The sequence below is a fragment of the Oncorhynchus clarkii genome, chromosome 13, assembly GCF_045791955.1.
Source record: "Oncorhynchus clarkii lewisi isolate Uvic-CL-2024 chromosome 13, UVic_Ocla_1.0, whole genome shotgun sequence".
NCBI lineage: Eukaryota > Metazoa > Chordata > Actinopteri > Salmoniformes > Salmonidae > Oncorhynchus > Oncorhynchus clarkii.
In genome coordinates, this window is record NC_092159.1 from 31814922 (window position 1) to 31841861 (window position 26940).

At 42.4% G+C, this 26940-nt stretch overlaps 1 protein-coding gene across 1 annotated transcript in view; it reads left to right on the forward strand.

Annotated features, from left to right (window-relative positions):
- Positions 1–3146: 3146 nt before the first annotated feature.
- LOC139423881 (voltage-gated delayed rectifier potassium channel KCNH1-like) overlaps positions 3147–26940 on the forward strand; it is a 51855-nt gene continuing 28061 nt past the window's right edge. Inside the window, exons 1-8 of the mRNA XM_071175521.1 lie at positions 3147–3519; positions 6299–6422; positions 9002–9108; positions 9240–9368; positions 9896–10014; positions 11524–11691; positions 12243–12467; positions 14716–15145. Of these exons, the coding sequence (XP_071031622.1) occupies positions 3447–3519; positions 6299–6422; positions 9002–9108; positions 9240–9368; positions 9896–10014; positions 11524–11691; positions 12243–12467; positions 14716–15145 (1375 nt within the window). The 5' untranslated portion in view covers positions 3147–3446. The remainder of the gene's footprint in view (positions 3520–6298; positions 6423–9001; positions 9109–9239; positions 9369–9895; positions 10015–11523; positions 11692–12242; positions 12468–14715; positions 15146–26940) is intronic.

The following is a 26940-nucleotide window of genomic DNA, read 5'->3' on the forward strand; positions in this document are numbered from 1 at the left end:
GCAAAAACATAATATTGGGGGGGATAAGTGCACTATATCACTTGGCAGAGGCCATAGTTCAATCACATACCGAGAAACTGTTTACCCAAGATCGGGGGTCTTTTGTCACATAACAATCATTTATGTAATTTTGTCATGATACATATGCTACAACTCTCTTCAATCTGAATAAGCCCTATAGAATGAGTTAATCGATGGTGCCATATTGAACTCGGGGAAACCACTATTACTATCTGCAACTAACTGAACAAAAAATATTGTAATCAGATTACAAATGCTGTTTAAAAAACTAGATAATTACTTCTAAATTCAGAAATTACTTAAATTCAGAAAGGATGTTTGTGGGGGGGGAAACACTGACCTTTCAAATCAAATCAAATGTATTTATATAGCCCTTCGTACATCAGCTGATATCTCAAAGTGCTGTACAGAAACCCAGCCTAAAACCCCAAACAGCAAGCAATGCAGGTGTAGAAGCACGGTGGCTAGGAAAAACTCCCTAGAAAGGCCAAAACCTAGGAAGAAACCTAGAGAGGAACCAGGCTATGTGGGGTGGCCAGTCCTCTTCTGGCTGTGCCGGGTGGAGATTATAACAGAACATGGCCAAGATGTTCAAATGTTCATAAATGACCAGCATGGTCGAATAATAATAATCACAGGGAGAACAGTTGAAACTGGAGCAGCAGCACGGCCAGGTGGACTGGGGACAGCAAGGAGTCAGTCATCATGTCAGGTAGTCATTAGGCATGGTCCGAGGGCTCAGGTCCTCCGAGAGAGAGAAAGAAAGAGAGAAAGAGAAAATTAGAGAGAGCATACTTAAATTCACACAGGACACCGGATAGGACAGGAGAAGTACTCCAGATATAACAAACTGACCCTAGCCCCCCAACACAAACTACTGAGGCATACATACTGGAGGTTGAGACAGGAGGGGTCAGGAGACACTGTGGCCCCATCTGATGTCACCCCCGGACAGGGCCAAACAGTAAGGATATAACCCCACCCACTTTGCCAAAGCACAGCCCCCACACCACTAGAGGGATATCCTCAACCACCAACTTACCATCCTGAGACAAGGCCGAGTATAGCCCTCAAAGATCTCCGCCACGGCACAACCCAAAGGGGGGCGCCAACCCAGACAGGAAGATCACATCAGTGACTCAACCCACTCAAGTGACGCACCACTCCTAGGGACGGTATGAAAGAGCCCTAGTAAGCCAGTGACTCAGCCCCTGTAATAGGGTTAGAGGCAGAGAATCCCAGTGGAAAGAGGGGAACCGGCCAGGTAGAGACAGCAAGGGCGGTTCGTTGCTCCAGAGCCTTTCCGTTCACCTTCACACTCCTGGGCCAGACTACACTCAATCATATGACCCACTGAAGAGATGAGTCTTCAGTAAAGACTTAAAGGTTGAGACCGAGTTTGCATCTCTCACATAAGTAGGCAGACCATTCCATAAAAACGGAGCTCTATAGGAGAAAGCCCTGCCTCCAGCTTAGAAATTCTAGGGACAATTAGGAGGCCTGCGTCTTGTGACCGTAGGGTACCTGTAGGTATGTACGGCAGGACCAAATCAGAGAGATAGGTAGGAGCAAGCCCATGTAATGCTTTGTAGGTTAGCAGTAAAACCTTGAAATCAGCCCTTGCCTTGACAGGAAGCCAGTGTAGGGAGGCTAGCACTGGAGTAATATGATACATTTTTTTGGTTCTAGTCAGGATTCTAGCAGCCGTATTTAGCACTAACTGAAGTTTATTTAGTGCTTTATCCGGGTAGCCGGAAAATAGAGCATTGCAGTAGTCTAACCTAGAAGTGACAAAAGCATGGATTCATTTTTCTGCATCATTTTTGGACAGAAAGTTTCTGATTTTTGCAATGTTACGTAGATTGAAAAAAGCTGTCCTTGAAATGTTCTTCAAAAGAGAGATCAGGGTCCAGAGTAACGCCGAGGTCCTTCACAGTTTTATTTGAGACGGCTGTACAACCATTACGATTCATTGTCAGATTCAACAGAAGATCTCTTTGTTTCTTGGGACCTAGAACAAGCATCTCTGTTTTGTCCGAGTTTAAAAGTAGAAAGTTAGCAGCCATCCACTTCCTTATGTCTGAAACACATGCTTCTAACGAGGGCAATTTTGGGGCTTCACCATGTTTCATTGAAATGTACAGCTGTGTGTCATCCGCATAGCAGTGAAAGTTAACATTATACCTTTCGAATGACATCCCCAAGAGGTAAAATATATAGTGAAAACAATAGTGGTCCTAAAACGGAACCTTGAGGAACACCGAAATTTACAGTTGAAATGTACACCTTTGTTGTCTCAATGACATTCAAGGCCATTTTGAAAAAAGTTTTTAAACTTGTTCCACATGAGCAAGTCTGACCACAAGTCAGCGACCATTATGATGACACACCAAATGCAATTGATGGATCCTTTTTGTCTTCTTCTAAAACTATTTTGGTATTTGTTTCATCAGTCCATTGTTGATATAGTTCCAAAATGTTTTGCATGTCAGCAATCAAGTTTTAAAGATATATAACTTTCTAAATATAGAAATACAGCCAGTACCACGCATTTTGCATGATGCAAAACATTTTGGGACCATATCAACAATGGACTGATGAAACAAATACCAAAATAGTTTTAGAATAAGTTTTTTTTGGGGAGGGGGGGAGTTTTCCTTTTAAATGGAAAGAAATCCAAGAGTAACTGAAAGTAATCAGATTGCGTTACTGAGCTTGGGTAATCCAAAGGTTACGTCACTGATGACAATTCCTGACATGTAACTAGTAATTTAACTAACGCATTACATTTAGAAAGTAGCGCTCTCTCTCCCTCTCTTTCTCTCTCTCTCTCTCTCTCTCTCTCTCTCTCTCTCTCTCTCTGTGTGTTGCGTCCTTGGGATTCTAGTCCTTCCACTTCTGAAGGCGGGCTACCTCCTCCAATTCCCCTCAGTGGCCTATTAGCCTAAAAAAGCGATGAGATCGCACAAACAACCAGTGTGAAGTGCAATATAGCTGTGTTCTTTTCCCGGAATCGACTGCGCAAAAAAAAAAAATCGAATTTCCAGTCAGTTTTCCATTTTTGGGGTTCCAGTTTAAGGCCTGACGTGTTCTTCATAGCCTTAAACGCAGGGCTGTTAGTAACCTACTCGGTATTCCTTCACACAATTGTGGGGGTGGGGTACTCATGTGCAAAGATGTGAGACAAGAGACAGGTGATGCGCTCTCTGCATGCATCCTGTCTTCAACAGGGGGAGCACAGCCACGGAACGAACGGTCAAACAGCATGAGGTGAGGGATTCTTCCACTCATCATATCTAAGCAGAACAGGGACCATGAAAGCAACCGAGTGGAGATTTGAGCAGCTGTATCATCATACGGATAATTCAGGCATCCTTTCACTCTAAAAGCGTTCTCTTTTTACCGACGTTGAATGACGAGGCGGAATGGCAGGTGGACGTCGAGGACTTGTGGCCCCACAAAACACTTTTCTTGAGAACATCGTCCGAAGATCCAATGGTAGGAATGTGTTCGTTTTTATTTTGTAGGAAGAAACACTGTGGATGATAGTCTATTGTCCAACCATTGAAAAGCATTGATTGAATTAAAACCAAAACACTCAGGACAACTAACCGATATTTGACACTAGTCATTGTAAAACGTTTTTTTGCTGATTAGCCTATTTGATTTATACATTTATACAGCCAGCATGCTATGCAAAGAATGATTCAACAATTCAAGCAATAATGGCATTAAATGGATATTGTCTTTACAATGAACAACTCGAATAAATAGCTGTGTCTACAATTGGTATTCCTTACCAGTAAACTGTACTGCACCTAAAAATAAACCAAAACATCGCTGCATTCCACATGATTTGTGAATTAAATAACTAAATGAATGGATTAACATTTTCCTCTTCACATACTTATTCGATTCATGTTTTAAACCCAAATTAAAAGTGTTTTTCAATGTGTTGGTTTGCGGAGGCACCCAGATTTGTTTGGCAAAATGAATCCGTTGATTTATTCTGAAAGTGACATGCTTGCCACGGGAACTTTTGTTTTGGTTAATTACTTTATCTGTTTTTGACATTGTTTTTTTGACCTCTTGCTTTAACCACTTTTCTTTTTAACTTTTCAGTTTGGACATTATCACATAGACAGACAGGTATTAACAGTGTTTTAAAGTGGTGTCATGTACCGTTTATGTTCCTCCCCCAATCATCCACCATAGACTTGTTTGTGTTCTGTAGACCCATTTTTCTTATCCACTTTTTATCACATAGACCTCACTTATGGTGAATAGCTTCACCCTCAAATATTCTTTGCACTTGCTTCCCAAGTTTTCATTCCTGATACTATCCTATGTGGGATATACTCTAGTAGATAAACTCCCTCCAGTTTCCCTACTGCTCCCCATGTTTTCAAGGCGTTGTGTCAGTCTTGTGAAACATTATGTTTTGACATACCCAATGTCTGTGATGGTCTCGTGACATTCTCATGTCGGTCTGTGTTGTCAATATGTATGAAGAATACATATTTTCTTAAGATAAGAGCGAGATTAAGTATACTGTAAATACAAAATAAATCAGAGTAGGAGTGCGGATTTAGGATCAGTGTTTATTGCCTTTTAGATCACAATGAATAAGATGACGGGGGACGTGATCCTGGATCAGCACTCCTGATCTGAAATGCTTGGATCATACATCCCCTGAGTGTGCTAGACAAGAGAGGAAAACATCTTATGCTCTCTCTACCCCCACCCCATTATAGACACATAGGTTATGTATAATGGTGCCAAGACCACTTCACAAATGGAGTAGTCCCCGTCTCAAAGTTTGCTCAGAGAGTTTTGGAATGGGGCAGCTAAGGTTGAAGGGCAAAACACCCAGCTGCTTCAAATGTGCTGGCTCATCACCTAGAACCGGGCCATTTAATGACACTGTAATGAATGTAGTCTTAAAAGTGACGCCTGACGTTTAAACACAACACAGCACCTTCTGAGGTCACTGCTACTGCTGCATCACTGCCTACCTAGCCAATGATAGACAATGTTATAATGATTGGCACCACTGACCCAGCCAATGATAATGTTAGTCAGGTTGCACTAAAACAGACAAGACCCCATTTACCAGGTTAAAAGTTGTGGTACAATGGATATCGGCACCTGAATCTGTCCGATACTATACAAGAGGGATATGTGGTGTTGTATCGTAACCTCTTTAAACAATGTTTAAGATTCAACTGGTTCAATGTAGTAGCTTTCTGCAAATGAAAAAGTATGCAATAATCAGGTTAATATTGACCGATAATACTGGCAGATGATGTATTGGTCATATCGGCAACAGTGAAAGTGTTGTATTTTGTGTACAGCATATTGATTTCACTGTCACGTTTTCCCTCTTCTCTCAACCTTGTTGCAGTAGCCTCGGATTCAATTTCCACAACAAGTAAAACATCTTTGCCAATATGCTGTATCATCATGGCAAAGCTTTAGATGCTTTCTTTCCCCTGTTTCTATAGTGGAGTTTGACATGTATTTCATGTCCAATAAACTCTACATTCACATACTATAGTTGGCAGTACATATTTAGAAGTATGGTAGTATATTAAGTATGCTTCAAACTTTATTTTACAATGCGCTAATTTGGCTGTTTGATATTTATCTAGATAGATGTAGATGGTAACAGTTATTACTCAACAATGTGCCGTAATGCTCAGTATTACAGTAATACTTGGTTTGACCTAACTCTAACTTGTTGCTGACTACTAATTTAGAATTTAAAAAAAAATTGTATTTATAATAGTTTTTTTTTATAGGGTACAGTACACATGAATCAACATCAATATTACGATAATGCAACATCTATGTAAATGTACTGGGGTTAGTCAAAAGATCATTTGCACCTGTAGTCCCAGGGAAGCTAAAGGCAGTTACACAGCCACAATACAAATACTCACTAAAACAATACAAAACACAAATACATTACATCCAATAATATATCATTCTAACAACAATAACTTATTCGTAATAAAAAAAACTATCATCAACTGTCGTCTTACATACGAGGAACACAGTTAACTTATGTGTACAGGTTTGGATAGATTTGAGCCATGTTTTTCAATTTCATTTTAAAAGTACAATAATGATTTCATGAAATAAAGACATGTAGTCCTACATCCAGGTACCTTTATGACTTCCAAGTCAAATAATGAGTTACAGACAGTTAATAGTTCTGTAGTAGTTTCTATCAGTTCTTTCTGAACAGGTTTTTATGTTTTCCCTCCCTGGGCAGATACCAACTTTGTTCTGGGCAATGCCCAGATTGTGAACTGGCCCATTGTGTACAGCAACGACGGCTTCTGCAAGCTTTCCGGTTACCACCGTGCTGAGGTCATGCAGAAGAGTAGCACCTGCAGGTACTCACTTTGCTACTTATGACTGCATTATGGCACCACTGATTTTGTAGGTCAGCATTTTGTTTCACTGACAGCAATACTATACAGTAGAGTATAAATACAGTATATCTACAATAACATATAGACATATCGGGCTGGTTTCCTGGACCCAGATTAAACCTACTCCTGGATTTAAAGGGGCAATCTGCATTTGGTACATCCATTTTTAGACTTAAATTATTATAATATATACCCAATGATTCTTGAATATAACTTATAGATACTGTCATACCCCATCAGAACCCCAAATAAAATCTGTTTTTACGCTTTTGTTTGTAAAGAATATTGTGAACAAACACTTTATAGCCTCAAAACACGGTTAAAACTATCATTTTAATATCACGGATGGTCAATCCTTGTATCCATAGCTCTGTCCATGAATTTGAGAGTGGTAACATTTCTCCAGCCCCATCCCACAGCTTGTTAACCAAAAGGAATGGCAGGGTGCCCACTTTATTGTTTGAACTGCAGATTGCCCGATTTAAAGTCATACTCAATGGAAAATATATAATAAAAGTGATTTTTAGTCCAGGAATAGACTTCATCTGGGTTCGAGACACAGTTTATGAACATACAGTATATTCTATACATTAGTAATCCTATTATTACTACATAACAAATAAGACATAAGTTTACAATGTTTTTTCCATGCAAATTCGGGTTATTTCAGTCAACAGCAGTCAAGTGTTTTGGAATGGGAGAAAACAATATAGGCACTAAGGAATTAAAATTTGCCTCGGAAGTAGCACACGTACAGTTGAAGTCGGAAGTTTACATACACTTAGGTTGGATTCATTAAAACTCGTTTTTCAACCACTCCACAAATTTCTTGTTAAAAAACTATATTTTTGGTAAGTCAGTTAGGACATCTACTTTGTGCATGACACAAGTCATTTTCCCAACAATTGTTTACAGACAGATTATTTCACTTATCACTGTATCACAATTCCAGTGGGTCAGAAGTTTACATACACTAAGTTGACTGTGCCTTTAAACAGCTTGGAAAATTCCAGAAAATGATGTCATGGCTATAGAAGCTTCTGATAGGCTAATTGACATAATTTGAGTCAATTGGAGGTGTACCTGTGGATGTATTTCAAGGCCTACCTTCAAACTCAGTGCATCTTTGCTTGACATCATGGGAAAATCAAAAGAAATCAGCCAAGACGTCAGAAAAAAATTGTAGACCTCCACAAATCTGGTTCATCCTTGGGTGCAATTTCAAAATGCCTGAAAGTACCACGTTCATCTGTACAAACAATAATACGCAAGTATAAACACCATGGGACCACGCAGCCGTCATACCGCTTAGGAAGGAGATGTGTTCTGTCTCCTAGAGATGAACGTACTTTGGTGCGGAAAGTGCAACTCAATCCCAGAACAACAGCAAAGGACCTTGTGAAGATGCTGGAGGAAACCGGTACAAACGTATCTATATCCACAGTAAAACGAGTCCTATATCGACATAACCTGAAAGGCTGCTCAGCAAGGAAGAAGCCACTGCTCCAAAACCGCCATAAAAAAAGTCAGATTACAGTTTACAACTGCACATGGGGACAAAGATCGTACATTTTTTGAGAAATGTCCTCTGGTCTGATGAAACAAAAATAGAACTGTTTGGCCATAATGACCATCGTTATGTTTGGAGGAAAAAGGGGGAGGCTTGCAGCATCATGTTGTGGGCGTGCTTTACAAAATAGATGGCATCATGAGGTAGGAAAATTATTATTATTATATTGAAGCAACATCTCAAGACATCGGTCAGGAAGTTAAATCTTGGTCGCAAATGGGTCTTCCAAATGGACAATGACCCCAAGCATACTTCCAAAGTTGTGGCAAAATGGCTTAAGGACAACAAAGTCAAGGTATTGGAGTGGCCATCACAAAGCCCTTACTTCAATCCTATAGAAGATTTGTGGGCAGAACTGAAAAGGCGTGTGTGAGCAAGGAGGCCTACAAAACTGATTCAGTTACACCAGCTCTGTCAGGAGGAATGGGCCAAAATTAATCCAATTAATTGTGGGAAGCTTGTGGAAGGCTACCTGAAACTTTTGACCCAAGTTAGACAATTTAAAAGCAATGCTACCAAATACTAATTTAGTGTATGTAAACTTCTGACCCACTGGGAATGTGATGAAAGAAATAAAAGCTGAAATAAATCATTCTCTCTACTATTATTCTGACATTTCACATTCTTAAAATAAAGTGGTGATCCTAACTGACCTAAGATAGGGCATTTTTACAAGGATTAAATGTCAGGAATTGTGAAAAACGGAGTTTAAATGTATTTGGATAAGGTGTATGTAAACTACCGAATTCAACTGTATGTCAATTCAACATGACATTCGCTGTGACCAGTGCTTATGCAGAGGCCTAACCATGTTGTTTATGAGCCACAATGTTTTTCGTGAGGCCTTTGTAACTGGGATAATTCGTTTCAAGAACAGTGTCACATCTGCCTAACTTCTGGTAGAATCTGAATGTATTATCCAGTTTAATTTGTTTTGTATGTAAATTAGCACCAACAATGCAATTTTCAGTTTCATGTATGGGGAGCTCACAGACAAGGAGACGGGTGAGAAAGTGCAACAGATCTTTGAGAATTATGAGATGAATTCGTTCGAAATTCTCATGTATAAGAAGAATCGTAAGTGTTTCTTTGCTCTCTGTTGATTGAATCATATCAAATTCAATTGTTACATCAATTACTTATGAGATAGAATAGAATATGATTAGAATATGAACATATATCATAACGTGATTTTGTGTTTCCTACAGGGATGCCGGTGTGGTTCTTTGTTAAGATCGCTCCTATCAGGAATGAGCAGGACAAGGTGGTGTTGTTTCTGTGCACCTTCAGTGACATCACTGCATTCAAACAGCCCATTGAGGATGACTCTGTGAAAGGTTGGCGTGACACTGAATTTCAGATAATCTAAGGAAGATTCTGTTTTAATGAGGACAGGATCAAGCTGAGGATAGTAGATACAATTGGTTTTAGACAGCTACAAATGTGGGTTGCTGACATTATTGAGAGAAAACACAGTGCATCATTTCATCTTACAACTTAAATTTTTGTCTGATAATTTGAGCTAGTAATGTTGGACTTTCTCAGAATTCCAAATCAACTGCTAGCTAGCCATTGTTTTTAGGCAGTTCATGCAGATCTGAAAGAAATGGATAGGTATAAGAATATGGTATTAGTTCCATTTGCCATCAAATTTGCTATGAATAATTTCTGTAATATTGAATACACCTAGTAAATCTTTTCAGATTTACAGATATGCCTACGTAGTAGTAGCTTGAAAATTCAGTTTGAATTTAGCTCAGTGTCACATTTGTTTAAATGCAGCATTATTCAGTCTTGATTTCAAGGCTAAAGGGAGTGGATATGGGTTGATTTGGTATTCCACATTTCTTTGACTGTCATTCAGGATGGGGTAAATTCGCTCGGCTCACTCGGGCCCTGACGAGCAGCCGGGGAGTGTTGCAGCAGCTGGCGCCCACCGTCCACAAGGGCGAGAACGTCCACAAGCACTCTCGTCTGGCTGAGGTAGAGTGTGTGCTGCTGTCCCCATTGATAAGCACTCATCTGCCTAAGTGTTTCTGGAAGGAGCACCCATCTCATATTTCCAAGCCCACTTCTGTTTAGCTTCAAATGAAATGCCTAATCCTGTCCCCATACTCGCTCACTACTTCTGAGCTAAATGAAGTGTGTCTTTCCATTCCCAAAGCAGTAGACCGCAAGCCCTTGGCCACCTGGGCAACTGTAACTCTGCAGACAGACACAACTCTAATATGAATGATCACTCTATATATTTTCCTGACCATAAATCCTTATGGCAGAAGTCCCCAATTACATCCAGCAGTGGACTTGAGCGCATGGTCGGGGGGCAGGAATGCATTTATATGTATTTGTCCGCAAGAAGCCGAAACAGATATTGTATTTGACAAAGAATTTGTCCCGTCGGGGAACTCTGCCCTATGACCTTTGCTGTGGAGATGTGTAACCTAAATGTACATTTACATTACTAGTTTAGCAGACTCTCTCATCCAGAGTGACTTATAACCAGTGCACTCACTTATAATCAGTGCGTAAAAGGGCAGAGATGTCAGCAGGAGCAGGATTCAATTAAATCTGCTTCAGCAATGTTTGACTTGTTTATGGACTTGATTATTACAGGCACACTTACACTTGTTTTACTCTGAATAATGCAGCCGTCTATGCTACAGCCTACAGTGTATATACCATACAACAATACTGGTTTGATTGAATAGTCCTTAGTCCTCTGAAAATCCCTAGGCTAGAAATAAAGTCTAGTCCTCTGATATCCCAAGGGGACTGATTGTTTGGGCAGATCATCTTCTTGGACTAGTCCAAGATGTCTTACCACCACCATCTTCTAGCAACATCCTGTTTCTTGAAAAATGGTGGATAAGCTAATTGTGTTTAGATGGTCAGATAAGGTGCTCTGTTTACTAATGGGAAGATGAGCTTGCTACCGTAGCTTAGATAAAACAAAATGGCTACAGTTTGTTTATTTGTTGATCCTGGAAAGTTACATGAATTTATTTACAAAATATATTAAGGGAGAGAGGAATTCCACTTTTTGTATGTTATATTGATTGGGATAGAGAGTTATGTCACACTATCCAAGAGATACTGAGAGATGAAATCAAGGCAACACTGAACTGTCTTTGTGCGGTCCAAATGACTACAGAATGTGGTCATTATATTGTCATGACTTACTATTTTATATTATGAGTGTTATGTCAAAGTTATCGCTAACATACAATAAGAGACCCTGTCATAACAAACCAAAATGTTGTCATATTTTTATGTACACTAGGTAAAAAACGCACACCTGAAATGGTGAATAGCAGGAGAAACAGATGACACACTGGTCCAATTCAGTGTCAGCCTTGTGGAATCAGCCTGATCACGGTCACCATTCTACGCAGCGATCAGGCTGGTTCCACCAGGCTTATTCAAGGTAGCTAGCTGCCAAAACACTGACTCATTCATGACTTGTTACCAACTGTTTCTTAACCAAAAACGTAGGTTCTCCAGCTGGGCTCAGACATCCTCCCGCAGTACAAGCAGGAGACGCCTAAAACTCCTCCCCACATCATCCTCCACTACTGCGCCTTCAAGACCACCTGGGACTGGGTCATCCTCATCCTGACCTTCTACACAGCCATCATGGTGCCCTACAACGTCTCATTCAAGGTCTAAACTCTCTTCAACTACCCACTAACCCTAACCTTAACCCTTACTCTAAACCCCAAACCGAACCTTAGCAAGTTGTTTTGGGGGGATTTTTAATTTGTTTGTGTGTACTTTTATTGACTATGTACCAGCTGTAAAGTGAATTGCCACTCAGGGATAACTTATATTCATTCTCTACTCAACTCCTTAAGTAATAAAGATTCTCTACTCAACTACTTAAGTAACAAAGATTCTCTACTCAACTACTTAAGTAATAAAGATTCTCTACTCAACTACTTAAGTAACAAATATTCTCTACTCTACTACTTAAGTAATAAAGATGCTCTACTCTACTACTTAAGTAACAAATATTCTCTACTCTACTACTTAAGTAATAAAGATTCTCTACTCTACTACTTAAGTAACAAATATTCTCTACTCTACTACTTAAGTAATAAAGATTCTCTACTCTACTACTTAAGTAACAAATATTCTCTACTCTACTACTTAAGTAATAAAGATTCTCTACTCTACTACTTAAGTAACAAAGATGATCTACTCTAATCCTCCAGACCAAGCAGAACAACGTCACCTGGCTGGTGGTGGACAGCATCGTGGACGTCATCTTTCTGGTGGACATCGTGCTCAACTTCCATACCACGTTTGTGGGGCCAGCCGGAGAGGTCATCTCGGACCCCAAGCTGATCCGGATGAACTACGTCAAGACGTGGTTCGTCATCGACCTGCTCTCCTGCCTGCCGTACGATGTCATCAACGCCTTTGAGAACGTTGATGAGGTCAGTGGTTTGTTTGCTAACTGGGGTCTGTGTGTTTGTGGATGGATGGATATGAATGAAGACACACAGACAGACACACAAATAGACACACACACAGACACACACATTGTTTATGGATCTGGAAAGCTTACCACATCGTTGACTCTTGGAAAGATCGCCACATCATTATAGCGTAATAGACACCGACTGGACTTCTCAGCAGTAGAAATGTCATCCCCTGCAGTTGCCTAATGGTCGCTGGGGAATACTGTGAATAGAGGCTAAAAAGTCAGACAAGATCCCTCTAACATATTAAAAAGAACACAGGAATTGGAGGCTGGTAAAACAGCACATTTTTCTGATGCCTCTTCAAGACATTCTGTAGTATAAAACACTGTAATCAAACTTGGCACACAGGCCTTTGTAGGATGGTCCAGATCGTCTTGATCCACACGCTAGTCTTGATAACCTTAAAGTAATCAACAGATGCTGCAAGTGATACCATTCTAACCTACGCCCAAGTACAGTATTATCAGAGTAAAATTATCTGTACTACAGAAGGCACAGATAAAGGTCAATTTTACATTTAAATAATGAATAAACACACGCTTCAAGGGTCAAACAACAAAAATTGTTAGCCAATTATAGCTTAATTAACAAGTCAAAACACTGCTTTTGCCCTTTGGGCATTGTAACTTAGAAACAAAACAAAAGTGCAGAAACCGCCATATTTCCTGGCCACCTCTCCAGTGTTATGTGCTGTTCTGTTGTATGCCTGTTGTTGCACGAATTGTGGTGTGGCGAAAGATTATAGCACCCCCACAGTGAGCTCCCACAAAGCCTGTGGGCGCTGCATGTGCCTTTGCTGCACTTGTCAACGCAGGTTATCCTTCCTTTTCATTCGGTGCTGTGCTTCAGATACAAGCATCGTGCAGCTAGCATCCATTCTGCTCCTCTGAAGCAAAGGCTTTCAGCACAGTGACCTTGTTGTATTCAATGACAATTGTAGTGAGACATTCAAGTTGCCACAGGGACACATTTCAGTGTTTTGTAGTTGAAAGTAATTGCATTATGAATGTGTCCCTGGTGAACTGAAAATAGCTTGATGCAGTTGGTTCACACACGTCGTGGACGCGGATGCGAGCAGAGGCTAGTGAGATTACATAAACTTCACTGCATTATGTGCTTGCCTTCAGTACTAAATGTAGATTCACCCTTTCGGGAAGCGCCTGGTACATCTCAGCCTCTCTGTACAGTATGCCACGCTGTCTTAAATGTTTTAGGGAATCTAGATTTGATGAGCCGTTGATTTCACATCACATTTTGACGTTTGAAGAGGCCAAGAGCTTGATTCAAATTGAGCAAGCAAAAGAGGATAATGGGATTTTTGATAAAGCCACATACGAGTGACTCATTCAAATGCTGGAATTAAATGTGTCATCTCCAAATGAATCAGAAACCCGTCCTCCCTAGTACTCTTTCACATACCATTATCGGAGTAAGATCCTGGAACATTAATTTTGGGTTCCTGCTCCGTGCCCATCGATGAAAACAAAAGTAACCCCGGGCTAAATTAATTCCAATACTGTACTTTCCAAAGGTTGATCCAGGACCCAAATAACTGTTATTCTGTCACACGGCAGTGTGGAATTCTTCACTAAACCAGCTTCGGTAGCAAAGTGATGTTTTGTAGAAGTAGCATGTTGTAAAGCATACCCTCCGGCTATTATTTTATTTTATTTTATTGCTAATGGCATTGTATTCATTATCACCAACACAACAGGGAACTGCACCATGGTACCAAATCCATATGCAGAATATACTGTACAGTGTTTTAGGGAGTGGAGTTCCACAGGGTTCACTGTTGAGACCCTTCCAGTTTATCTTTAATCAATGAATGAACAGTTATTAAAATAGTTAGATCAATGGATAATGGGCTCCCGAGAGGCGCAGCGGTCTAAGGCACTGCATCTCAGTGCTTGAGGCATCATTACAGACACCCTGGTTCGACCCTGGTTCGATTCCAGGCTGTATCTCAACAGGCCATGATTGGGAGTCCCATAAGGCGGCACATAATTGGCCCAGCGTCAACCAGGTTTGGTCGGTGTAGGACGTCATTGTAAATAAGAATTTGTTCTTAACTGACATGCGTAGTTAAATAAAGGTTAAATAAAAAATAAAAAAATACAATTATTGGCTAGTAAGTAAAGCTCTACTTTTCATTCTCTCTCTAAGCCTAACCATCCCCCTCTTATTTTCTACACATCAGGGCATCAGCAGTCTCTTCAGCTCCCTCAAAGTAGTCCGTCTGCTTCGCTTGGGCCGGGTGGCCCGTAAACTGGACCACTATATTGAGTACGGGGCCGCTGTCCTGGTCCTGCTGGTGTGCGTCTTTGGCCTGGCCGCCCACTGGTTGGCCTGCATCTGGTACAGCATCGGCGACTACGAGGTCATCGACGAGAACACCAACAGTGTGAGGATGGACAGCTGGCTCTACATATTGAGCGAATCGGTGGGGACGCCGTACCGCTTCAACGCCAGTGGCTCCGGTAGGTGGGAGGGCGGGCCAAGCAAGGACTCGGTCTACATCACTTCCCTATACTTCACCATGACCAGCCTGACCAGCATCGGCTTCGGCAACATCGCCCCCACCACCGACGGAGAAAAGCTTTTCGCCGTGGCAATGATGATGATCGGATGTGAGTAAGAGCCCTACCCATGAAATTTCACACTGTCATCAAAGGAGGCTGGTAGGCTGTAACGACTGGAATGGAACACATTGAACCTTATCCAAACCATGTTTGATACCTTGTCACCGATTCCACTCCAGTCATTACAATTATATCTCCGCCCACCAGCCTCCTCTGACTGCCGTGTTATCTTTATGAAAAACACAATTGACGTTTCATTAAGATATACCATACCAGATGTGTCCACTGCTTCTTCTAGGAGAGGTATTGTTAACAGGCCAGTATGTCTCTGAATCCTTGATGAATTCAGTAGAAGATAGCATGCTGTTTAATGTACTTACTATACAACTCAATCACAGCTAAATTTACCATTAAGTTATTACAGAAAAATGCTTGATTGAAGCATTTATGAACATTGTGATGGTTCATTGTGATGGTTGTGATGGTTCCGAAAAGACAAAGGTTGCAAATTTCACATGGTGCTTAAGGTTTATTATGAGTATGCCAATTTGTTTAATTTTGTGCTGTGAAGATTGTACATATCTAAAGAGGATTTTCAAATGCTTTCATCCATTTTGAGCTGAGTGATTCATCGTGTGCCCATGGTTATTCCTTCTACTGGAGATGCGATTGACACAGTTTTGTCCCGGTCCTATTGTGGAACAAATTGCATTCTCAATTGTAACGCAGGCCTCAAGACTGGGAAATATGATGGATTGCATAAAGGAAGAAGAGTTCTGTTTTGTCTTTTTAGGTCAAGTTGAGACTTTCATTATCTACCTGGAAATAGACATAAAATGTGATAGGACTGGACCAACTGTGGCAGGCATCATCAATTTGCATGCTAGCGTCTTGCTTGAAGTTTTCCATTATAAAGACGTTTGTTTAACATGACTATGGACAGACCAGTAAACTTCAACATTCCTGTGAAATATCACAGTTGCGGAATAATGAAGCAAGCGTGATCTGCACCTTTCAACTACTATTCCATCCCAAAATGCATTGCTGACCATTTAGCATACATTATGATCCATACTGACTTGCTATCATAGTGACTTGGTATCAATTTCTGATTGTGAATCAAAACCACAATCCTGGTGTTCGAAGCATCACACTTCAACCAACAGAACCTCATCTTATTTAGCTTTTAATACATACGGTACACTGTAAGGGTTGTTTTCAACAAGGGGGGAAAGTTATCCAGCTCAGGAGATCAATTTGAGTAAAAAACAACAATGCAATGTTATGTTGTTAAATTATAAGACACATGGTATAACTTGAGTGAAGCAGTTTTGCTATAATGGTATAACTCACAAGTGAAGCAGTTTTTAGATTTTTTTTCCCAACACATATATGCAGCATTGTTGTGTTGGTGTTGCAGGTGAGGGGGAGTATAAAGAGGTTTGCTTAGCACCTCGGGGAGAGACTGGCACTGCCCAGGGGTGACAGTGATGCAGGGTGGCAGATGATAAGGGAAGCGAGAGTGATGGGGGGCGCGTGGGGGTCATGCTGCTATTCCTCAGTGGTGGGAAGACAGTCTGCCACCCACAGCTTGGAAGCTGGACAGAAGCTTAGTCATGCAATATGTTGCCAGTTGACGTGTGTGTGTGTGTGTGTGTGTGTGTGTGTGTGTGTGTGTGTGTGTGTGTGTGTGTGTGTGTGTGTGTTATGGGTTGGATTTCGTTTGTGTCTTGGTCTTTTTGTGAGGGAGTATGTACTGTATTTTCTGTATGTGTATTTGAATATGTGTGCTTGTTTAGGTCTTGATAAATACATTAGTCACTATTCTGCTAATCTTAGCCCCAACAAGAGCAGTCATAATTGTGCAAACTGGCGCCGTAAAACACGGAGGTCCACTCAACCCCGTTGCATTTTGGCGGTGTTCAGAGCTTATGACACGACAGTCTCTGTGGCGGTGTTACAAGTTGTTCCTGGCTGTCACAGTGGTCTTGTCTCAGTGCAGCCAGCCGTGTCATACCCTTCTGTGTCCCCATACGCACACCAACCCTCCTCTCCCGCTCCTCTCTCTCCCACAAGGCTTGTTAACTCTTTATATACACTGAGTATACATTTAGAAACACCTGCTCTTTCCATGACAGACTGACCAGGTGATCCAGGTGAAAGCAATGATCCCTTATTGATGTCATTTGCTAAATCCACTTCAGTGTAGATGGAGTGGAGACAGGTTAAACAAGGATTTTTAAGCCAAGAGACAATTGAGACATGGATTGTGTATTCATAGGGTGAGTGGGCAAGACAACATATTTAAAGGAAAATGCATCATACGGGGATGATTTCTGTATTTAGGTTACATATCTTGAAAACCTGATGGCTGACAAGCAAAACCTTTCAGGACTATGTCAACAATGGATTAATGAAACAAATACCAAAATATAGTTTTTGGGTGGAATTTTAAAGGGGTATGGTGGTAGGTGCCAGGTGCACAGATTTGTGTCAAGAACTGCAACGCTGCTGGGTTTTTCACGCTCAACAGTTTCCCGTAGCTATCAAGAATGGTCCACCACCCAAAGGACATCCAGTCAACTTGAAGGTGCCATTTGACGTAAGCTGAGAGTGAGCTAATACTCATAATTTCCCCTTTTCAAATTGAAGTCATGTTCTCTTTTGGGCCAGTAATGGTGACTTAGCAGTTTTCATCCTCAGTGTTGTGCCCAATAGACTACATTATGGAAATGTTATGCAGATGCTTCCAGGTATTGCCTTTTCAAAATGTCAACCAATTGCTTTGCATGTGAATAGTAAACTGATTATTTTGTCATAGTACACATTTTCCCTTCTTTGACTCATTGCTCGCTCAGTGGGAGCTGTCACTTCTGTGATGCGCCCAAGGGGAGGGGAGTACAGGACTCAACCCATTCTGAAAAGAAATATGAGCTAAATCAGGGAGACTTGGCTAAAGACCATGGGTATTATGTATCAGCATAATGATGCCAATGTAGTGCATTGAAATACATTTTATGAGCCCATATGACCCCCTGATAAAATCCTAGTGCCAGTTTATACTGGGTTGTCAGCCATTTTAAGTCAGTTGAAAAAGTTTTGTTCTGGCGCTTGGCACCCAGGGCCGGTACAGGATGACAGGGGACCCCTTAGGTAGGTTGACTGACATCCTGCCTACCCCTAAAAAGAAGATTCAATGGAGATTTTGATTCATACAACTGCCACTATAGGCACTAGTGACATTGTCAAGAGGTTTGGACCTTTTGGTGTAAATCGCAAGGTAGCTGGTTCAAATCAAATCAAATTATATTGGTCACATACACATATTTAGCAGATGTTATTGCGGGTGTAGCGAGATGCTTGTGTTCCTAGCTCCAACAGTGCAGTAGTATCTAACAAGTTACAAAAATGCACACAAATCTAAAAGTAAAGTAATGGAATTAAGAAATACACTGCTCAAAAAAAGAAAGGGAACACTAAAATAACACATCCTAGATCTGAATGAATGAAATATTCTTATTAAATACTTTTTTCTTTACATAGTTGAATGTGCTGACAACAAAATCACACAAAAATTATCAATGGAAATCAAATTTATCAACCCATGGAGGTCTGGATTTGGAGTCATACTCAAAATTAAAGTGGAAAACCACACTACAGGCTGATCCAACTTTGATGTAATGTACTTAAAACAAGTCAAAATTAGGCTCAGTAGTGTGTGTGGCCTCCACGTGCCTGTATGACCTCCCTACAATGCCTGGGCATGCTCCTGATAAGGTGGCGGATGGTCTCCTCAGGGATCTCCTCCCAGACCTGGACTAAAGCATCCGCCAACTCCTGGACAGTCTGTGGTGCAACGTGGCGTTGGTGGATGGAGCGAGACATGATGTGCTCAATTGGATTCAGGTCTGGGGAACGGGCGGGCCAGTCCATAGCAACAATGCCTTCCTCTTGCAGGAACTGCTGACACACTCCAGCCACATGAGGTCTAGCATTGTCTTGCATTAGGAGGAACCCTGGGCCAACCGCATCAGCATATGGTCTCACAAGGGGTCTGAGGATCTCATCTAGGTACCTAATGGCAGTCAGGCTACCTCTGGCGAGCACATGGAGGGCTGTGCAGCCCCCCAAAGAAATGCCACCCCACACCGTGACTGACCCACCGCCAAACCGGTCATGCTGGAGGATGTTGCAGGCAGCAGAATGTTCTCCACGGCGTCTCCAGACTCCGTCACGTCTGTCACATGTGCTCAGTGTGAACCTGCTTTAATCTGTGAAGAGCACAGGGCGCCAGTGGGGAATTTGCCAATCTTGGTGTTCTCTGGCAAATGCCAAACATCCTGCACGGTGTTGGGCTGTAAGCACAACCCCCACCTGTCACATGCACATTTGTGGCCTACTGGAGGTCATTTTGCAGGGCTCTGGCAGTGCTCCCCCTGCTCCTCCTTGCACAAAGGCGGAGGTAGCGGTCCTGCTGCTGGGTTGTTGCCCTCCTACGGCCTCCTCCACGTCTCCTGATGTACTGGCCTGTCTCCTGGTAGCGCCTCCATGCTCTGGACACTACGCTGACAGACACACACAAACCTTCTTGCCACAGCTCGCATTGATGTGCCATCCTGGATGAGCTGCACTACCTGAGCCACTTGTGTGGGTTGTAGACTCTGTCTCATGCTACCACTACAGTGAAAGCACCGCCAGCATTCAAAATTGACCAAAACATCAGCCAGGAAGCATAGGAACTAAGAAGTGGTCTGTGATCACCACCTGCAGAACCACTCCTTTATTGGGGGTGTCTTGCTAATTGCCTATAATTTCCACCTGTTGTCTATTCCATTTGCACACATGTGACATTTATTGTCAATCAGTGTTGCTTCCTAAGTGGACAGTTTGATTTCACAGAAGTGTGATTGACTTGGAGCTACATTGTGTTGTTTAAGTGTTCCCTTTATTTTTTTGAGCAGTGTATATAAATATTAGGACGAGCAATGTCGGAGTGGCGTTGACTAAAATACAGTAGAATAGAAAACAGTACATACATATGAACTGATCAAAGCAGTATGTAATTTTAAAAAAAGTGACTAGTGTTCCATTATTAAAGTGACCAGTGATTCCACGTCTATGTATATAGGGCTACAGCTTCTAAGGTGCGGGGTTGAGTAACCGGGTGGTGCTTGGCTAGTGATGGCTATTTAACAGTCAGATAGCCTTGAGCCTTGTTTTTCAGTCTCTTAGTCCCAGGTTTGATGCACCTGTACTGACCTCGCCTTCTGGATGATAGCTGGGTGAACAGCCCCTGGCTCGGGTGGTTGATGTCCTTGATGATATTTTTGGCCTTCCTGTGACATCTCGTGCTGTAAGTAACCTGGAGGGCAGGCAGTGTGCCCCCAGTGATGCGTTGGGCAGACCGCACCACCCTCTGGAGAGCCCTGTGGTTGTGGGCGGCGCAGTTGCCACACCAGGCGGTGATGCTCTCAATTGTGCATCTGTAAAAACCTAATTTCTTCAGCCTCCCGAAATTGAAGAGGTGCTGTTGCGCCTAATTCACCACACTGTCTGTGTGGGTGGACCATTTAAGATTGTCAGTGAAGTGTACGCCGAGGAACTTGAAGCTTTTCACCTTCTCCATTGCGGTCCCGTCGATGTGGATAGGGGCGTGCTCCCTCTGTTGTTTCCTGAAGGCCATAATTAGCACCTTCGTGCTGAGGTTATTGTCCTGGCATCACTCCGCCAGGACCCTCACCTCCCTGTTGGCCGTCTCGTCATTGTTGGTAATCAGACCTACTACTGTTGTGTCTTCTGCAAATGTGATGATTGAGTTGGAGGCGTGCATGGCCAAGCAGTCATGGGTGAACAGGGAGTACAGGAGGGGGCTGAGCAGACACCCTTGTGGGGCCCCTGTGTTGAGGTTCAGCGAAGGACCCAGTTGCACAGGGCTGGGTTCAGGCGCAGGGCCCCAAGCTTAATGATGAGCTTGGAGGATACTATGGTGTTGAAGGCTGAGCTATAGTCAATGAACAGCATTCTTACATAGATATTCCTCTTGTCCAGATGGGATAGGGCAGTGTGCAGTGCAATGGTTCAAGCCTAACACAGGATCCTAGGGAATATACGATCACAGGGGGTGTTTTGGACTCGTATTGTCTTACGCAACCAGCAGACACATTCAGTGTCAATGATCTAGAACAAAAGCTCAAGGCAACATACAATTCCAACCCTTGCACACACACACACTCCTCACTCTGACAGTTAGCTACCTGCAGCTAAAGCCCAGCTTGCTGCCTTATCCAAGTGTCACCAAAGAGAGACCCTGTGCTTGACGGCAAGCCCTAATGGTGATCACTCCCCATGAGGCAACATTTGGAGTTGAGAAGTAGTGAGAGTTTGTGCCTACAGGGCTCGGCGATTACACTCTTAGGAATGACTGTGTGCGAGCCAGCCTGGACAAAGCCCCAGACATGAGCTAAGTGGCTTGTCAGCTAGCTCTGCGTTTAATTTAGATTTAGGAGTCACACTTAATGTGTGCCACGGACGATCAAACACACTGAGTGTTAGGGCCACTGCATGGTACTAGATTTGTGGGAACTCGTTGCCATAGCAACCAACGTCCAGGTGGACCATATTAGCTCATTAGCGTAGTAATTTGTGTATACTCTAATCTACTGTGCCTTATTAATTGGACTGATCTTTTTATTGATGCACTTGAGTACCTGAGACTACTTCATGACTACTTCATGAGCCGGCTCAGTTCCCTATGAAAGCACCTGGTTCGGCAGACCTCACACAGCATAGTTTCACTACCCCAGTTTCTCCTAGCCTCAAAGCCTGGTTACATTTCGACTCGTTAACGTGACATATATCACATGTAGAGGGTTTCACTACTGTAAAATAAGAACTTGAATCAACCTCAGAATCTCAGATCCTCAGTGAGACCAATTGCTGCTTTAATTTTTCAATATACAGTACCAGTCACAAGTTTGGACACACTGACTCATTCAATGGGTTTTCTTTATTTTTACTATTTTCTACATTGTAGAATAATAGTGAAGACATCAAAACTATGAAATAACACATAATGGAGTAACCAAAAAAGTACATATATTTTTGATTCTTCAAAGTAGCCACACTTTGCCTTGATGACAGCTTTGCACACTCAGCTGCATGAGGTAGTCACCTGAAATGTTTTTCCAACAGTCTTAAAGGAGTTTCCACATATGCTGAGCACTTGTTGGCTGCTCTTCCTTCACTCTGCGGTCCAACTCATCCCAAACCACCTAAATTGGGTTGAGGTCGGTGATTGTGGAGGCCAGGTCATCTGATGCAGCACCATCACTCTCCTTCGTTGTCAAATAGCCCTTACTCAGCCTGGAGGTGTGCTTTGGGTAATTGTCCTGTTGAAAAACAAATAATAGTCCCACTAAGTGCAAAACAGATGGGATGGCGTATCGCTGCAGAATGCTGTGGTAGCCATGCTGGTTAAGTGTGCCTTGAATTCTAAATAAATCACCGACAGTGTCACCAGCAAAGCACCATCACACCTCCTCCATGCTTCACTGTGGGAACTACACATGCGGAGATCATCCGTTCACCTAATCTGTGTCTCACAAAGACACGGTGGTTAGAGGACAGATTTCCACCAGTCTAATGTCCATTGCTAATTTTTCTTGGCCCAAGCAATTCTCTTCTTCTTCTTGGTTTCCTTTAGTAGTGGTGTCTTTGCAGCTATTTGACCACGAAGGCCTGATTCACGCAGTCTCCTCTGAACAGTTGATATTGAGATGTATGTTACTAAGTAATGGTGCCGGAGGGGATGGCCGCCGTTTTATGGGCTCTTAACCAACCGTGTATTATTATTTTTTTTTCGCATTGTTTGTAACTTATTTTGTACATATTGTTGCTACTACTGTCTCTTATGACCGAAAAGAGCTTCTGGACATCAGAACAGTGATTACTCACCTTGAACTAGACAACACATTTTTCTTTAATGAGTCGGACGAGAGGGATTTACTCCAGACACCCGGCGAGGCCCTCATCCCCGTCATTCGCAGGAGAAAAAGACGGAGATATCGCGAGTCGTGGCTGAATGATGACATGAATAACATACAGCTGTCGGGTTACACGTTACACACTATATCGGCAGGATAGAACAGCAGCCTCTGGTAAGACAAGGGGTGGAGGTCTATGTATATTTGTAAACAACAGCTGGTGCACGATATCTTAAGGAAGCCTCAAGGTTTTGCTCGCCTGAGGTAGAGTATCTCATGATAAGCTGAAGACCACACTATCGACCAAGAGAGTTTTCATCTATATTCTTCGTAGCTGTCTATTTACCAGCACAAACCGATTCTGGCACTAAGACCTCACTCATTGAGCTGTATGCGGCCATAAGCAAACAGGAAAAAGCTCATCCAGAGGCGGCGCTCCTAGTGGCCGGGGACTTTAATGCGGGGAAACTTACATCCGTTTTACCTAATTACTACCAGCATGTTAAATGTACGAAGGGGAAAAAACTCTAGACCACCTTTACTCCACACACAGAGATGAGTACAAAGCTCTCCCTCGCCCTCCATTTGGCAAATCTGACCATGATTCTATCCTCCTGATTCCTGATTACAAGCAAAAACTAAAGCAGCATGCCCCAGTGACTCGGTCAATAAAAAAAGAGGTCAGATGAGGCAGATGCTAAGCTACAGGACTGTTTTAATAGCACAGACTGGAATATGTTCCGAGATTCTTCCGGAGTACACGACATCTGTCACTGGCTTCATCAATAAGTGCATCGATGACGTCCCCCCCACAGTGACTCTACATACCCCAACCAGAAGCCATGGATTACAGAGAACATCCACACTGAGCTAAAGGGTAGAGCTGCCGCTTTAAAGGAGCGGGACTCTAACCCGGAAGCTTATAAGAAATCCCGCTATGCCGTCCAATGAACCATCAACAGGCAAAGTGTCAATAAACAGGTCAACATTCACAAGGCCAGACGGATTACCAGGCCATGTACTCCAAGCATGCGTTGACCAACTGGCAAGTGTCTACACTGACATTTTCAACCTCTCTCTGTCTGAGTCAATAATACCAACATGTTTCAAGCAGACCACCATAGTTCCTGCGCCCATGAACACTGCCTAAATGACTACCGACCCATAGCACTCACGTCTGTAGCGATGAAGTACTTTGAAAGTCTGGGCATGGCTCACATCAACACTATTATCCCAGAAACCCTAGACCCACTCCAATTTGCATATCGCCACAGCAGATCCACAGATGATGCAATCTCTCTTTCAATCCACACTGTCCTTTCACACCTGGACAAAAGGAACACCTATGTGAGAATGCTATTCATTGACAACAGCTCAGCGTTCAACACCATAGTGCCCTCAAAGCTCATCACTAAGCTAAGGACCCTGGGACTAAACACCTCCCTCTGAAACTGGATCCTGGACTTCCTGATGGGCCGCCCCCAGGTGGTAAGGGTAGTTAACAACACATCCGCCATGCTGATCCTCAACACGGGGGCCCCTCAGGGGTGCATGCACAGTCCCCTCCTGTGCTCCCTGTTCACTCATGACTGCATGGCCAGGCACAACTCCAACACCATCATTAAGTTTTCTGATGACACAACAGTGGTAGGCCTGATCACCGACAATGACGAGACAGCTTATAGAGAGGAGGTCAGAGACCTGGCCATGTGGTGCCAGGACAACAACCTCTCCCTCAACGTGATCAAGACAAAGGAGATGATTGTGGACTACAGGAAAGGAGGACCGAGCAACGCCCCATTCTCATCGACCAGGCTGTAGTGGAGCAGGTTGAGAGTTTTAAGTTCCTTCGTGTCCATATCACTGCCTGGTATGGCAACTGCTCGGCCTCCGACCGCAAGGCACTACAAGGGGTAGTGCGTATGGCCCAGTACTTCACCAGTACATCATACCAGGCGGTGTCAAAGGAAGGCCCTAAAACTTGTCAAAGACTCCAGCCACCCTAGTCATAGACTGTTCTCTCTGCTATCGCACGGCAACCGGAGCACCATGTCTAGGTCCAAGATTCTTCTATTTACATTTACGCTGCTGATACTCTGTTTATTATCTATGCAGTCACTTTAATAACTCTACCTACTTGTACATATTACCTCAATTACCTCGACTAACCAGTGCCCCCGCACATTGACTCTGTACCGGTACCCCCTGTATGTAGCCTCGCTATTGTTAGTTTACTGCTGCTCTTTAATTATTTGTTACTTTTGTTTCTTTGTATTTTTCTTAACTGCATTGTTGGTTAAGGGCTTGTAAGTAAGCATTTCACTGTAAGGTTGTATTCAGTGCATGTGACTAATACAATTTGATTTGATTTGAACTCTTCAAAGCATTTATTTGGGCTGTAATTTCTGAGGCTGGTAACTCTAATGAACTTATCCTCTGCAGCAGAGGTAACTCTGGGTCTTCCTTTCCTGTGGCTGTCCTCATGAGAGCCACTTTCATCACAGCGCTTGATGGTTTTTGCGACTGCACTTGAAGAAAGTTATTTGAATATTGTTGATTGACTGACCATGTCTTAAAGTAATGATGGACGGTCATTTCGCTTTGCTTATTTGAGCTGTTCTTGCCTTAATATGGACGTCGTATTTTACCAAATAGGGCTATCTTCTGTATACCATCCCTGCCTTGTCACAACACAACTGATTGGCTCAAACGCATTAAGAAGGAAAGAAATTCCACAAATTAACAAGGCACCTGTTAATTGAAATGCATTCCAGATGACAACCTCATGAAGCTGGTTGAGAGAATGCCAAGAATGTGCAAAGCTGTCGCCAAGGCAAAGGATGGCTACTTTGAATTATCTCAAATATCAAATATTTTTTTATTTATTTTACACTTTTTTGGTTACTACATGATTCCATATGTGTTATTTCATTGTTTTGATGTCTCACTATTATTCTATAATGTAAAATTGTACAATGGCCAGCATCCCGGAGTCGCCTCTTCACTGTTGACGTTGAGACTGGTGTTTTGCGGGTACTATTTAATGAAGCTGCCAGTTGAGAACTTGTGAGGCATCTGTTTCTCAAACTAGACACTCTAATGTACTTGTCCTCTTGCTCAGTTGTGCACTGGGTCCTCCCACTCCTCTTTTTATTCTGGTTAGAGCCTGTTTGCACAGTTCTGTGAAAGGAGTAGTACCGTTTCTTGGCAATTTCTCGCATGGAATAGCCTTCATTTCACAGAACAAGAATAGACGGACGAGTTTCAAAAGAAAGTCTTTGTTTCTGGACATTTTGAGCCTGTAATCGAACCCACAAATGCTGATGCTCCAGATACTCAACTAGTCTAAAGAAGGCCAGTTTTATTGCTTCTTTAATCAGGATAATAGTTTTCAGCTGTGCTAACATAATTGCAAAAGGGTTTTCTAATGATCAATTAGCCTTTTAATATAATACACTTGGATTAGCTAACACAATGTGACATTGGAACACAGGAGTGATGGTTACTGATAGTGGGCCTCTTTACGCCTATGTAGATATTCAATTTTAAAAAATCAGCTGTTTCCAGCAACAATAGTCATTTACAACATTAACAATGTCTACACTGTATTTCTGATCAATTTGATGTTATTTTAATGGACAACATTTTACATTTTCTTTCAAAAACAAGGACATTTCTAAGTGACCCCAAACTTTTGAATGGTAGTGTACATTCACACACACACACACACACACACACACACACACACACACACACACACACACACACACACACACACACACACACACGCGTATATACAAACATACATTGCATTTGGAACGTATTCAGACCCCTTCCCTTTTTACACATTTTGTTGTGTTA